We start from the raw sequence: 16,374 nt of genomic DNA on the forward strand, positions 1-16,374 counted from the left end.
AACACACCACCCCTGAGGTAAAAGTCTATAGATGCGTTTTTTTTTTTTTTTTTAATAGCTTCCATGGCGGGAGACTGACCGAGTATGACCCGCTCACGCAGGGCTATCCCTCGTGTCACCACCTGACAACATCGCAAAAGCAACTCTGACAAGTCTTATGAGGTTCCTACTATACTATAGCTTTTTAACTGAATTACATCCATACAGAGTGTTTAAAATTCATTTATAAGTAGTTACTAGCTTAAAATAGGAAAGTGAGAGAGATAGAGAGAGGTGAGCACAAATAATTACACATGTATCGGCGGCAATGTGGCAACAGAGCTAACAGTGTGAGGTCCCAGATCACCCCACCCAAACTGCCTTCATAAAATAGAACGACTGTAGGGGTTTCATTCTCTCAGGATTTATCATGGAAAGATCATATTACATATCTTGTAGAATTTGCTTCTAAGAGATTAGGTGTGCTAAGCAGACTCTGTACCTTCTTTACCCCAGCACAGTTGTTGACTTTATACACAGGTTTTATTGGCCCATGCAGATTACAACTCTCGTGTGGGGATGCTCCCCACATACAGCTCTTCTCAACAAGGTGGAGTCAAAGGCTTTTTGTCTCATTAACTCTCCTCCTCTTACTGGCTCCCTTTAACTTCTGTCTCTTCGCCTCACTGTTGCATCTTTATCTCTTTTCTATCGCTACTTCAATGGTCACTGCTCGTACTGTCTGCTTGCATCCCTCCACCTCAAATGGGTGCATAGCACCCGTCTAGCAACAATCTGTCATCCCTTTTCTGTCCAACTCTCTAATGTAAGAGTTTACCATTACTCCCAGTCCTTCATTTATGCAACAGTTCAACTCTGGAACTGTCTCCCTCTGTCTGTATTTCCTACTTCCTATGACCTCCAGTCTTTCAAATGCAGTGTGTCCAATCTTCTTGAAATGAACGGATCTTGAATTTGGCTCTCTGTTGGGTTGTCTTTGTTCTCTTCTTGGAAGGAATGGTTTGTGGGCTCCTGGCCTTTGACTCCTTCCTTGCATTAAAAAAAAAAAAAAAAAAAAAAAAAAAAAAAAAATGAGCACTGGGGTCTTATTAATACAGCCCCAGAACACTGAAGGTAAGTGGCCAGGCTATGCCCCAGGTGACTTTACATGACTAGAAAATGTTCAGCCACCTTACAATGATGCTATACTCTAGTTGGCACAGGATACTCTGTAGCACCTATTCCCAGTGATTAATTTTGCATATTACACCTTTTTATCCTCTTTTACTTTAACATGGCAAACTACAGTATGTTGATACTAGAAGTACTTAACATAAAAGAGAATATTAAGATAACATAAGCTTATTTAATCACTAAGAAAAACATGAAGCAGAGTACTGTACTCTATGCCACCTAGATGATGGTTGTGTCTTATGACCATCCTAATTTGTCTCAATACTTGCCATCAGAAGTGAGAATCTGTGAAGGTACAGTTATATACTTTAGCTTAAAATACAAGTCTTATTTAAATATTTAAGCAATAAAATCAATGTTGGGTCTGGTTAGTACTTGGATGGGTGACCGCCTGGGAACACCAGATGCTGTTGGCATCCCTACGTGTCAAGTGGGGTTGGTGGAGGATTAGTGCCCCTCCCGGTAAAACAATTAACTCTAAGCCCTTGGCCGCCCCGTTTGGGATACATGGCGTCTGGCAATGAATGAATGAATGAATAAAATCTATACAACCTTTCTACAGAAGCTGAGCCAATGGGCAAAGTGCATGGCAACTCAGAGCTCCCTACCATCCCTTTCCTATCAATCTATTTTTGCTTATGACCTGTTAATAACCTTGTAAATCATGTCAATGTTAAATAAACACTGGTATAAAAGACGTATCAGAGCATACCATGGTACAAACAGTACAGTCCCTGTACAATTCAGGGATGTGTTCCGAAATACACCTCCCCTACAACTTGAACTGGCAAATCCAATTTTTATAGCCAGCAACAGAACTTAACAGTCAGTGTGTTTCTGTAATTCTCTGTGGGCTTAATATAAAAAAATAATTTTAAAAAGTGACACACAGTAATTAGAACTTACTGTACATGATGCAAAATAAAGTGATGCAAGAGGTGCTAACAAACTTAATAGGGTCATTCCAAGTGGCATAGGAGGCTTCATAGCACCTCATCCTTAGTGATTTATCTTGCCTATTAATTCTTAACATTCTCCTGTATGTTAATTATATAATTTTAATATCAGCATGGTCTGCACCAATATGTAAGAGGATACCAAGGTGCAGAATACACCGCTTAGGAAGAGACATTATGAAATCTTCAAAGCCACTCAGAATATGGTCCACAGCCCTGTAACTATAATGTACTGTACAAGGCTATTCTGCAACAAACTGATAGAGTTCTGAAATACAGTAAACCACATAGGCTCATGTAAGTACAGGCAGTCCGTACTGTAAGTAGCCTTTTTTATATGTTCAGCTATTAAGTCCTCAGTACATTAAAAAAAAAAAAAAAAATGTTAAAGTTCCATCGTTGCCTATGTAACTGATATACTAATTTCCCACATTTTACTGTAGGAACTGTATGGAGAGTGGGGTGGAAAGATATATGAGAGAAGGGGGTGTGAACTGAAAAGATGGCAGCCTGATAGTGGAGGATAGGGTGACATGAGGGTTGTTTATTTGTGGCCAACCCACAACTGACTATAGACAGACATAAAATTTTATGTAAACAGTTGTGACATTTTAGAATCATCCTTTACTTATACCACCAATTTTAGAATTCATCCCTTACTTATACCAATTTAAGAATTCATCCTTTACTTATAACATGGGCTGCCTGTACAGCCCAATAACTACAGGGTGCCAAGCTCAAGTGCGTGAGAGTGTGTCTGGGGGCATGTAGCCACACTCGCCCAGCTGCCAAAGACCCACTCTGCCATCAGGTCGCACTACCAGGTGTGTCATACTGCCATTGTGGAGGCTCAGTCGTAGCCAGGCTTCAGGTGGCACCTGCAGCGCCCTGATGCAAAACAACACATCGGTAATTGCAAATATCAGAGCAACAACACATAATATAGGCACACAGTATATACTGTACAGTACTGTACTAGAATTCCTATCATCATCATCCTACTGGTATTTCCCACTTGGTAAATGAGGTGGGTTATAATAAAGAAATAGGAAAATGGACCAAAATGTAATGTGTTGTAATATGCTAGGATGCTTGTAATAGCTCTTTGTATGTCTTGTAAACAATGAGTCATGTACCAGTAAAATAAGGTTTTTCCTGCTCCAGTCTCAACTCAGTTTGCCTCCAAAAGATTGTGTTTGGCTTTGGCAGTTTTTACTAATGCAGAGTTTTTTCAGGTACAAAACATAAAAAAAGCAGAGATCCATCTGTCTGTATTATCATCATCATCATCATCCAGATCTCTTACCACCCTGGGATGGGATGGAGTATGCCCAGAGTCAGAAAAAAAATAAATAAAAATAAAAAATTGATAGAGAAACTACCAAAAATCTGCCCAACTGAATAGGTCAAACCCCCATTCACTCACTAGTCAAGCCCCAGACTGTGATTTATAACTTTCCACACAGGGGCAAATTCTAGGTGGTTTTGGAGATTTTGTAACACTTTTTTTCAAAGTACGGTAGGTGAAATAGGAGAACAGTGTTTTATTCTGCACATGACACCTTAGTACCCTCTAAGAGTTTAGTCAATATCAAAATTATGAAAATGATACTGACAGAACGTTAAGGTGTAATATGCAAAACAGATCAAGGAAGAGGTGCTGTGAAGCCTCCCATGCCAGTACAGATCTTAATTACTGCTGTTATGCTGCAATGATTAGATGCTCTCAATGTCAGTTTCAGTCTAATCCTGACAACAGCTGAATGCCCTTTCCTTCATGCTCACCTGCAAACAAAATAACGGATAACATTGGCGTGACACACAAACACCTCGTAGCTGTCTTTCTCCTGAGATGCCGGGGCCCGGTGAACATATTTCCTAAAGGCTGCCTCAATGCGAGCACCATCAGCATAAAACTTCTGGCGGAAAGAACAATTATGAGAGACTGAATTATGAGTATGATACATACTCCATCCATCCATCCATCCATCATCCAATCTTATGTTGCCCCATGAGGAGCGTAAGAGCCCGGGACTACGCAAGTTGGTCCTGCCATTTAAGATGTGAGTGAATGATGCATACTTAAATGATAAACCATATTAGTGAGAATGCAATGAGCTGTTTGTAGAATCTGTGCCTGAAAGCTTAGATGAGTTGAATTATGATCATCATCATTTTTTTTTCTTTTTTCCACCTAAGGATGAGATTAGGAAGAATCCAGATATTAAGAAAGAGAAACCACAAAGGCGGGAGAACTATCAAAAGCATGTATAGTGATATGGGCCAAAAAATCAATTCATAAATTATTCAATTTCTCAGAATCCTTACTCTGCCTTACAGGCCTAAGCATCTCTAAATAATGTTTGGCATATTTCTTTATGGATAATCCTCACACATACCTGCCAGAAAAGAGGCAATCAGCCAACTAATAAGTAAAAACTGAGGGGAGGGGGGACACCAATCCCTTCTCATGTGTTCCTCAATATGTATTTCATTTAACCAATTTAGTCCCCATGCCAACTTCACAGCCTCATCAACTTCCATATCAACTCAAAATGTGAAATTAAATGATGGGTCAGAGAACTGTATTCTGAGTGGCTTTGGAGACTTCATAACATCTCTTGCTTAGTTATTTATTCTGCATATTACACCTCAACATCCTCTTATGTGATACTGATGTAAACCATGTCAATACTAAAACAATATACAGTAAATTAAATGATGGGTTAGAGAACTGTTTTTTGAGTGGCTTTCGAGACTTCATATCCTCTTTAGTTAATTATTCTTCACATTACACCTTAATATCCTCTTATGATACTGATGCAAACCATGTCAGTACTAAAACAATATACAGTAAATAACAATGAATCTTATTATTAGGTAGGAATAAGCCTCATTGGATACTAATCGAACTGACTAAACCTGGTCATCAATTGAGCTGAAGGCAGTTGGAAACCTTTGTCAGACTACAACATAAAAATATAAGAAAAAGAGGATAACTGTAATAAGTAGGATGGCCCATGCTGGGCAGCCTAAAGACCTGTCAATTTCTTCATCTTACCAACTTCCATACCAACTGAAAATGTCAAAGTGGCTGTGAAACAGACAACTCACATGCATCTCTGGCTTCCAACTGCCTATGGGTGGCTCTGGAGGGATGGGTGCCCCTTCCCTCAGCAGGTCACAGTGCTCCACAACCTCAACATTTTCCAGTTTACCCAGGATGATTTTTGCCGTCTCAGTGGCTCGTGTCATAGTAGAGTACACAACTCGGGAGTAAGGGTAAGCCAGCTCCCGTAACCGCTCTCCTGTTAAAGCTGCCTGCTCTTGACCTGAGGGAGAAAACTGATGTATGAACTAACCAAGGGTGGGATTCTCAAACATACTTATAAACGATTCCCTCTTGTAAATTATTATTTGTTATCTACGCTAATCCAGTGATGTCCCACCAGAAGTATAGAAGCCCAGGGCTAGGCAAGTTGGTCCTGACATTTTATTGCTCAAATAATGCCACTCACCCCTGAATGGCATTATGTGAGCAATAAATCCCAACCACCCTTGGATACAAACCTGCACCGGCTCAATCCAATTGGAGCGCCTTAATTGCCCTCTAAATCACCAGGCGCCAATTGTTGTTGTTATTATTATTATTCTTATTGGCATCAGATGGGGACACTCACCATCGACTCACTTGATGTGGCAATGCACTCAGGTGACTGCCCTTTCCTCTCTTCCTTCCTTCCTCTTCTGTCTTTCTTTCCTTCATTCTTTCTTCTTTCTGTCTATGTGTGACTCTATACTGACAAGCCAAATGGTTTCCTGTACACCAGGAAACCATTTACTATGCTGGGTGGTAACCATGAAACCAAATTATGGCGTCCCCTGGTGGTTTAGTGGGTAATGAAGGCGCTCCAATCGGACTGGGCCTGTGCAGCTTTATGTCCAAGGGGTAGTTGATGTTTATTGCTCACGTAATGCCACTCAGAGATAAGTGGGGCTGGTCACTCTGATCTTAAATATCAGGATCAACTTGCATAGCCTGGGCTTCTATGCTCCTCATGGGGCAACATGATTGGATGATGATGATGATGATGATTTTATTACTATTATTAGGGGACACTCACCATCCACTCACTCAATGCAGTGCTGCTCTCAGGTAGCTGCCATTTCCTCTCTTCCTTCCTATTATGTTGTTCTTTCCTTCATTCTTTCCTCTTCCTTCTGTCTGCGGGTGACTCTACACCGAGTTACAAGCCAAATGGTTTCCTGTACACCAGGAAACCATTTACTATGCTAGATGGTAACCATACAACCAAACTATGGCACCTGGTGGTTTACTGGGTCATTAAGGCACTCCAACTGGATTGAGCCTGTGTTGGTTCATATCCAAGATGGTTGGGGTTTGTTGCTCATGTAATGCCACTCACAGATGAGTGAGGCCCACCGTCATCTTAAATGTCAGGACCAACTTGCCTAGTCCTGAGCTCCTATGCTCCTCATGGGGCAACACAGGTTTAGATGAGGGATGAATTATTATTATTATTATTATTATTATGGTGCGAGTGGATGGTGAGCTGAGTGAGTTCTTTGATCTCAATGTGGGACTGAAACAGGGTTGTGTTATGTCTCCATGGCTGTTTAATATATACGTGGATGGGGTTGTAAAGGATGTGCAGGGTAGGGCAGTGGATGTGGGGGTGGCTCTAATGAATGAGGGTGAGATTTGGAAGCTTCCGGTGTTGCTGTTTGCTGATGATACAGTGCTGTTGAGTGAAGATGAATGGGAGTTGCAAGGTTTGGTGAATGAATTTGGGACAGTGTGTAGGAGGAGGAATCTGAAAGTTAATGTAAACAAAAGTAAAGTTATGGTGTTTGAGAGGAATGAAGTCACAGAGTGTGCAGTGAGGTTGGATGGTGAGGATATGGAGAATGTGAGTGCATTCAAGTACTTGGGTAGTGTGATGAGTAAGGATGGAACTTTGGGGGATGAAGTGCGTGAAAGGGTACAGCAGGGAAGGAAGGTTGTTGGTACACTGAAAGCAGTGATGAGAAATAGGGATGTGAGTATGGAAGTTAAGAAGTCACTGCATGATAGTATTGTGATCCCTACCCTGACGTATAGAAGCGAGGCATGGACCTTGCAAGAGGGGAACAAGTCAAGAGTGAGAGCAGTGGAAATGAGTTACTTGAGAGGAGCATGTGGAGTGACGTGGAGGGACAGGTTGACGAATGAAGAAGTGAAGGAACGCTGTGGGGTGGATGTGGATGTGGTTGAGAAGATTAGGAGAAATACACTGAGGTGGTTTGGACATGTGAAGAGAATGGAGAATGAAAGACTGACTAAGAGGGTGTATGTAGGTGAGGTGGAGGGAGGGAGAGGGAGAGGTAGACCATGGATGAGGTGGAGGGATGGAGTTGAGAGGTATATGAGGGAGGGGGGGGTGAGTTGGGGGGAGGGTAGTCAAATGGTGGGTGACAGAGCGACTTTGAGGCGTTTTGTCTGCGGCCACCCTTTGAGGGATTAGGGCGTTGGGCTATAGATAGATAGACAGATAGATTATTATTATTATTATTATTACAGTATTATTACCATTCTAAAACTAATATTACAGTATTACGGTACTATTATTATTACTATTACCGATTTTTTTTTTTTTTAGGATTAAAGATGTAAGAAGATTCTCTACTCTCTCTTTGTTGTCTTGTCCGCTAAAACGAATATATTTTTTAAGGTAATTTCCCTTTTGTAATCAAAACTTGTATCTGCAGCAGGAACAATCAACATGAGAAGACTTTGCCTCCCCCCCCCCTCTCTCTCTCTCTCTTGTTCTTCATGGGAAAACAAATTGCAGTAACAAAAAGAAAGGTATGCCATGGTGGGATGAAGAGGTTAAGAGAGTAGTGGAGGAAAAGAGGAAGAAGTGGCTTGAGTGGTTGCAGGGTTCAACTGAAATAAGAACTCAATATATTGAGAGCAAGAAGCACGTAAAGAGACTAGTGAAGAGGAAAAAGGAGGTGGTAAATGATGATCCTGGAAGAAAAATGAATGAAAATTACTCTGAAAATAGGAAGTTATTCTGGAAAGAGGTGTGGAAATGTAGAAGTGACAGTGGAAAGAAATGTGAAAATGTGAAGGATGAAAGTGGTGGATTATTAACACATGGGGATGAAATAAGGACCAGATGGAAAAAATATTTTGAAAACCTGACAAATGGGAACAGAAACAGCACAGCCGCTGTAAACTTGATTGGTTTTGCGGGTGTACAAAGAAGTAATGCGGTGCCAGGAAATATGACACACAAGTGAAGTACACTGTGAAGTGGCTGGAAGATGGGAAGGCAACTGGGGTTGATGAGGTGTATGCAGAGATGATTAAGTATAGTGGAGAGAGCAGAATGAAGTGCTTGTTGGAGATATGTAAGAAGGTTTGGATGAATGAAACTGTGCCAGAAGAGTGGAAAAAGGTTGTGATTGTATCCCTGTACAAAAATAAAGGTAAGCCAAGTGAGTGCAAGAATTATCATGGCATAAGTTTATTCAGTGCTGTAGGGAAGGTATATGGAAGAATTATTATAAAGTAAGAGAGATATTTGAAGTCTTAGTGAGTGATGAACAGGGTGGCTTTAGGAGTGGCAGAGAATGTGTGGATCATATATCTGCTGTGAGACAGATAGTGCACAAGGTTTGTGAGAAGGACTATAAGGTGTTAATAGCATTTAAAGCATACGACAAAGCAGACAGAGAAGGATTGTGGAAGGTTTTGTGCATGTACGGTGTAGATGGTAAGTTGCTCTAAGTGCAGTCAAGAGTTTGATGATGGTAGTGAGGCATGTGTAAGGGTAAATGGGCATCTAAGTGAATGGTTCATGATCAGTGTGGGTGTGTGACAAGGTTGTGTGATGTTCCCATGGTTGTTCAATATACTGTATAAGGTATATGGATGGGGTGATGAGAGAAGTAAAAGTTGGTAATAAACGGTGATGGATGGAATATCTCAAATTTGTTGTATACTGATGATGCAGTGCTACTTGCAAATACCGAACAAGAACTTGGTAAACTAGTGCAGAGTTTTGCTGATGTCTGTGAGGGTCGTGCCTTGAGAGTAAATGTAGAAAAGAGTAAAGTGATGGTAATCGAGAGAGAATGTGACTCCCAGTGTGAAGTTACAGTGAATGGAGAGAGACTGGGTACAATGATAGAAAGGAAAATATGCGAAAGAGTGGAAAGTATAGTGATACAAGGAAAGTAGTCGGTGATCTGAAGGCCTTGATAAGAAACAGAGGCTTGAGTGTTGCAGCTGTACGAGGCTTACGTGAACGAGTTTTAGTGCCAACTTTAACATATGGATGTGAGACTATGGTGTGGCATGAAAATGAAAAGTCAAGAGTGAGAGCAGTGGAGGTGGGACTGCTGAGGAATGTATGTGGAGTACAGAGAGTGGATAGGATTCGAAATACTGTGATTTGTGAAAGATGCGGAGTGAGGAAGTCTGTGGACACCAGAATCGAAGAGAGTGTACTGAGATGGTATGGTCATGTGGAGAGAATGGATAACAACAGAATGGTGAAAAAGGTATATCTGAATGCATTTGAAGGAGGGAGGAGGCAAGGCAGGCCAAGGTGAAGATGGAGGGATATGATGGATGACTATGAGGAAGAGAGGTATGGAAGTTGGTGAGGCTTGGGGACTGAAAGGAGATTGAGCTGGCTGGATGAATGTTGTGAGAAGTGCATGATCAGGGATTTGGCACTCCTTTTTAACGTGACAGTGTTCGGACTGACTCTATCGGATACGTTTATGCGAAGCTACAGAATGTGGTGAAAGTTTCTTGAAGTATCAGATAGAGTCAGCATTCCGGGGGCTTGAATTAAGAGTGCATGGACATGTGTCCCATTGGACTGGGCAAATCTGGGCTGTCTGGATGCTGCTACTCCTCACCCTGCCCTAGGGTGGGAAAGGAGGTCTGGATGATGATGATGATCATGAGTATGACAGGGTCTCTACTTGGCTCCAAGTATCATGTGAGTTATCACGAATTCTTTCACAGAAAAAATATGACAGCATATTGTGTTGAATATACAATACTGTACACTATTACCAATAAAATGTATGTACAGTACTAAAGTATACTGCAGTACTGTATGGCATCAACTGATAGCTCTCCTCTTAATTTCATATTCAGTATTAACTGATTTTCAAACATGACATAACCAGTGACTTAACTGCAGTGAAAAATTCTAATGCTATTATAGCCACATATAGCATAGTACTCTACAGCCACAAAAGTATGCTGGTGAGATGCACACACACACACACACACACACACACACACACACACACACACACACACACACACAGATACAGAATACCTTATGACTGTAAGACTTATTACAGGAATAGAGGCATCTATGTAAATCTTCAGTGAGTATCATGGATTTAACTGGTAAATCTACTGGTAAGTCTATTCTGTGTAGACAAATGCTGACTGACTGCCAACTCTTACCCAGTTTAGTGAGTGATCTGTCAGCATCCGTGGCTCCCTCCAGGTTGTACTGACCGTGGCGTATGAATATCAAGTGTCGGGATGCTGAAGGACGCATTTTGTCAAGTCGTTCTTCATTTGATTCTATATTGTTATTCACATCTTCCTTGAATTTTAATGGCTTTACTAACGAATGAACATCTCGTCTGGAAAATATATAAGTTGCATGTACAGTATTCTCATGCACCTCACTGTCACAACACTGACATCCTCCTTCTTAACCTCAACAAAATATCTCTGGGAGCACTCTATTAATTGCCCAGTTTTCTTCTGTCCATTGGGTTCACATCCAATGATTCTCATATTATAAGAACAGCAGTAGCAATACAGTATCTGTATTTTTTTAATAACTAAAATTTTTCCTGAAAATCTTACAAATACGTTTTCCTTAAGGAATATGCTGCATTACATGGTGAAAAACCATGTGTAATTCTGTTCACTGTACTTTTGATTGACCTTACATCAGTACTGTACAGTATTGACTAATGTGATACAACCAATTACAGTAAAACCTCTTTAAGTCGGAATAATACGGACTGAGGCCACTGTGACTTCACTGAATTTCTGACTTACGTAAGGTGTGAGGCCTCCAGACTAACCAGAAAAAAATCATTTACTATGTTTGCAGAAGGTGTAATCCAAGCACAAGGAGACCCTTTTGGTAGGATGTAGAGGTGTTAGGAGTACACATGATTGCTTCTGTGCAACATCTGGGAGCCGTGGAAGCCATGCAGGTAACGAATAAAAGTGCGGAACAAAGAGTCACTAGACTCACTGTAGGAGCAGGCGCAAGTACAGTACACCCATACCCCAATATCCGGCAGTGTCGTGTACCAGTGGGAGTGTTCAGTCAGCGAGTATGTCGGATATCAAAGCAATTTTCCCCATAGGATACTGAAGAAATGCCAGAGATGCATTCCACATCCAAACCCAAACTCTCATATACAGTACCTTACTGAATCAATAGAGACTGACACAGAAACACCATAGTTAATGTTATTATCCTCGTAATACTATTGCTAAGAAATTGCACATCAAACATCACATGCAGGAGGGTAGGGTGGTGAGACGTATGGTGTTGAGATGCTTCCGGGCAACTAAACAGCCAGGCAGGTAGCTGGCAGTGCACCAAGTGAGGTGAAGGAGGACGGAGGGATGGAGAGGGAGACAGGCAGGGGTGGGGGTGGGAGACAAGTGGGGTTGGAGCAGCGTGAGAGGACAGGGAAGGAGACAAGAATGCCAAATAGCCCTACTACCCCCCCCTAGTCTCACTCATTCACTAGTCTCTCTCACTCACTCACTCACTCACTCACTCACCACTCTCACACACACATACACACACACACACACACACACACACACACACACACAGGAGATAAGGGGGGGTGGGGGGATAAAGAGGGAGACAACCAGGAGTGGGAGAGGGTAAAGGAACAGGGAGGGAGACAAGCCTGGCAGTGCTGAGTGATATGAAGAATGGAGGAAGGATGGGAGGGGAAGAGGAGAGGAGGGATGGGGAGACAAAGGAGAGCAGGGATGGGGGGGAAGAAGAGAGGAGGGACAGGGGGGGGAGAGAGGAGAGGGGATGGAGGGAGGATCCAGAGAGCTTCATTTCAAACCTGGGAGAGGCAGGGTGTCAGACTAGTGAGGCAATGGACATTCAAACTGTTCGAATTGTGGGAAGGTTCCCCTATTTCTGGTGTTCCATCTTGCGAAGTGCCAGTTATCGATGCGCCGCATAATAGGGTATGGGTGTACCAATGTGGGTGGTAGCAGATGCTTGACTAATGATCATTGGCCCTCATAGGCTATAAAATGATGAACCTACTGCATCATGCCAAGATTGGGTTTCCATTAGACAACATTTTATGACTTAAGAGAGTTTTTTTTCCAGAATTTTTATTATGATTTTTTCAAAAAATTTACATTATTTTCATCTATGAATATCATATGCCATGCTGCTTTAAGCATAATCCCGACTAAAAGCATTCCGACTTTTAAAGGTTTTACACCACTGAAATTATGGTAAACATCTAATGCTTCAATCTTACTGAAAAATAATTGGCTGTATTACTTTACTCAAAGACACTCAGAACTATACTGGTACTGTACTATCCTGTGAACTTGAGGAAACTGGCAGACTGACTTTACAGGTAGCAATAAACCTTCACTGGCAGCCTTTGTATAATCTGCTGTGGATTTGATGGAGGAGAAAAAAAAAAAAAAAAAAAAAAAAAAGGAGGGGGGAGGGGGGAATCTCCTTATGCAGTTACTCCCCTACTCATGAACTTTTCACGTAGAAGCAGTTATTATGTTATTGTTACATCCATGTCCTACACTGCCACAGGCTTCAACAGCAGTAGTTCAGTATAGGAAGGACATCACCCAGTAAATCATTCTTCTTAGGGTCAGCCTTTTGGTGTACAACAGCAGATCCTTACACAAGATCAACTCAGGTTTAATATCACGAGCTTCTCTCATTCGTTGTCTTTATTTTACCAAGTACAGTAATTACACTACATGCTTCACAAATCCAGAGCTACACTAAGTTTACAAGTCCGCAAGTCAAACTAAACTATTCTCTCCCCCATCCTTTAAAAACCTACCTTGCTTCTCCAACATTATAGGACGTGCTGATACCTGCTCCTAGCGACAACATTTACAAGATCGAAGACATCCAAAATATTCCTGAGTTTCCTTACATTATGTAGCACTCTAAATTCTTTAACATACAAACTGAAATTAAATAACATAACTTAACGATCACCTAAATAAAACATTATAGAGAAAATGAGAATAAGAATGAATGCACAACTTTGCAAAGTACCTACACTCACAGCAGCAGGCTATCTGGCAACACCAACTCCTAACAGAAAAGTGCGAGAATCGTCGGGAATTCTCCAGTACTACCTAACTAGCAACCCAACTTCCTAACATTCTTCTTTCAATGGCATTTACAAAGACAATGACAGTGGTACTAATGGCAACATTTACTGTACTTAAAGTAATCAATGGAATTTCAGTTTCAACCTGTGTTCCTAATGATCACCAATGACTTGTACAGGTACATTTCTTCTCAGCTATTAGTGAATTTTGACTCAAACTTGAGTTACAAACCAATTCTCAGTCCCACTTTAGTTCACAAGTAAGGGGGTAACTGCAATGTAAAAGAGAATTACCGAATCAGTCAGAAGGAAGGAATAATGTAGAATTATACTCTGTCCAAGCTGGTTTGAAGGTAAATGCTCCACCTCTGGGATTTGACATTAAAATCGCTCCACCTACAGTCCACGATGATTGGCTGGTGGGGTAACGGGCACACACACACACACACACACACTTCAGACTGAATCAGATTGTGTCTTGCCCTGACTCAATGCTCACCCTCTTAATTGTACTCTGTACAATATCCACGATAAACAAAATAATAAATTTCTCTCTCTCTCTCTCTCTCGAGCGAAAAAAGGAAACATTAGAGGGGTATTGATAAAGGATTTGATGTAGGTATGTTTCATAATACATAAGGAAGAGGGAAATTAAAATGAAAGGCACCCAAGAGGCTCAGACTGCGCTCACATCCCTGGGGATTTTCATGGAGGGCTGAAGGGAATCACAGGTCGCAAGATCCACCTGTCCATACTTGCCACTCCTAAACCCCTTGCTTCCCTCCGTTGTTCTCTCTCTCTCTCAACACAACAAAATGTAAGCAAAAACATACATACATACATATCTATCTATCTATCTATCTTCTATATATATATATCTATCTATCTTCTGTATATCTATCTATCTATCTTCTATATATATCTATCTATCTTCTATATATATATAGAGAGAGAGAGAAAGGAGTGTTGGAAGGGGACGGGACGAAAGGAATGAGGCACTGTACGCTGGTATGCTACATTTAAGAGACAAAGAAAGGGGTGAAAAGCTGAGAGAAAATAAAAATAGGGTGAAAGAACAGTGGAAATGGAGGGATTGCACATACCGGTAATGTCTTTACTGACATGGAACAAAGTGTACGAGTCCTGGAGTATGATAGAGAGAGAGGGGCTCTTGCATACATACATACACACACACACACACACACACACACACACAACCAGAATACTGTATATTGTTCCTTGAGAATTAGCCTCCCTTCTCAGGCCACACACACTCTTGGCTGCCTTTCATTTTAACTTCCCTCTTCCTTATGTATTATGAAACTTATCTCTACATCAAATCATTTATCAATACCCCTGTTGTATTTCTTTTTTTCCCTTGAGAGAGAGAGAGAGAGAGAGAGAGAGAGAGAGAGAAATTTATTATATTGTTTATTGTGGATATTGTACAGAGTATAAAGAATATAAATAAGAGGGTGAGAGCACTGAGTCAGGGCAAGACACGATCTGATTCAGTCCGAAATGTGTGTGCCTGTCACCCCACCAGCCAATCATACTGGACTGTAGGTGGAGCGATTTTGACCTCAAATCCCGGAGGTGTAGCATTACCTTCAAACCAACTTGGACAGAGTATAGCATCAAACCATAATATGACTATAGTCACGCTGCACGACTCTGAGGTTGTCAGTATTGTACCCTGGCAACCTACCATTCAAAAATGCGTCCAATTTCGTATTATATTACACAAAAATCGTATTATGCCCAAATTTATTATGCAAGAATATTATTATACACGAACATATTATATATTATACACAAATCACATGCGTCTCATACACGAAATCAGATGCACCTTTGAATGATATGTTGCCAGGGCACGATAATAACAACCTCTGTCGCACACCGCGACTATAGCTATATGGCACTGCAGAGCAGGGGGAAAACAAAGGCTGAAAGAAACATGGAAATATCAAGGATAGGTATGAGGGAAGAGCTCATTAAGGAAAGACTGGAGACAAAGACCCCTTTTAGTCGCCTCTTACGACAAGCAGGGATACTGGGGAAGTATTCTTTTCCCCCCATCCCCAGAGGGCATACCAGTCAGACCTACAAACCTATCCCAATTCCAGTCCCACTTGGTCGATGGAGTGTATCCTGTGGTCCAGGAACTATAAGCAGTGCGGGTGTGGCCATTTGTGGAGAATGTATAGCCCAGGAAAGCACCACCCACCGCCCCCACACCACACACACTTACTCGGGATAACCTCCTTAGCCAAGACATTATTCTGACCTCAAAGGCTGCGGCTGACTGGTGACTATCGGCTCAAGCTTTTCCTGCAAATAAGTTAGGAGCTACAATTTGCAAAATACATCACTGAAGTGAAGACAGTTTATTTACCTGCAGACTACATGGGACTGGTCACTGGAACCTTAACTAATCACCGGCAATCCTTATCTAACCCCACCTAAACTAACCTAATCTAATCCACAGGAGCAATATTACTAAGTTCCAAAATTTTGGTGAAACAATAATTTTCAGTTGCATGACTACCAAACACTTCCATTTATCACTGCAAGAGCATAATACAATATGCCACTAGACACGCATCGTGGCAGCTCTTTGGTGTTGGGGGTCTGTGACCCAATCTAGGAGGCTTATAGGCATATGCTAATGAGAACAGAAAACAGGCAATAATATCACTGTAGGAATATCAAATGCTAACCCGTGTACTTTATTGGAGAATCTTCTTTGGTTGCAGTCTGTTGACCTCCTTACGCCGTGGTTCCACTATCACTGACAGTCGGCCAGGGCGCCAGG

General features: G+C 41.4%; 1 protein-coding gene across 2 annotated transcripts; it reads right to left on the reverse strand.

The window, feature by feature from the left end:
• Positions 1 to 2,794: 2,794 nt before the first annotated feature.
• On the reverse strand, positions 2,795 to 16,346 carry LOC145412239 (serine/threonine-protein phosphatase PGAM5, mitochondrial-like). Of its 2 annotated transcripts, none has more exons than XM_080282179.1 (6): positions 16,280 to 16,346; positions 15,671 to 15,890; positions 10,633 to 10,817; positions 5,244 to 5,461; positions 3,915 to 4,045; positions 2,795 to 3,017 (listed from the first exon to the last, which is right to left on the reverse strand). In XM_080282179.1, the coding sequence occupies exons 2-6, from the start codon at positions 15,835 to 15,837 to the stop codon at positions 2,867 to 2,869; spliced, it is 852 nt and encodes a 283-aa protein (XP_080138305.1). In that variant the 5' UTR covers positions 15,838 to 15,890; positions 16,280 to 16,346; the 3' UTR covers positions 2,795 to 2,866. The 2 variants fall into 2 exon arrangements, with proteins under 2 accessions (XP_080138305.1, XP_080138304.1); XM_080282178.1 differs by having other exon boundaries at positions 3,915 to 4,048.
• Positions 16,347 to 16,374: the final 28 nt, after the last annotated feature.

The sequence above is a fragment of the Coenobita brevimanus genome, chromosome 92, assembly GCF_032717465.1.
Source record: "Coenobita brevimanus isolate Jiangsu-jjx chromosome 92, ASM3271746v2, whole genome shotgun sequence".
Lineage (NCBI taxonomy): Eukaryota > Metazoa > Arthropoda > Malacostraca > Decapoda > Coenobitidae > Coenobita > Coenobita brevimanus.

What these genes read in the sequence shown, in the direction of transcription:
- LOC145412239 (XM_080282178.1), bottom strand. Translation starts at nt 15,837, where the DNA reads ATGTCTTGGCTAAGGAGGTTATCCCGAGTAAGTGTGTGTGGTGTGGGG. An exon ending in TGGGACTGGAATTGGGATAG is followed by an intron (nt 10,818 to 15,670) that starts GTTTGTAGGTCT and finishes TATATTTTCCAG; the next exon opens with ACGAGATGTTCATTCGTTAG. An exon ending in GTTGGAAGCCAGAGATGCAT is followed by an intron (nt 4,049 to 5,243) that starts GTGAGTTGTCTG and finishes TCTTTCCGCCAG; the next exon opens with AAGTTTTATGCTGATGGTGC.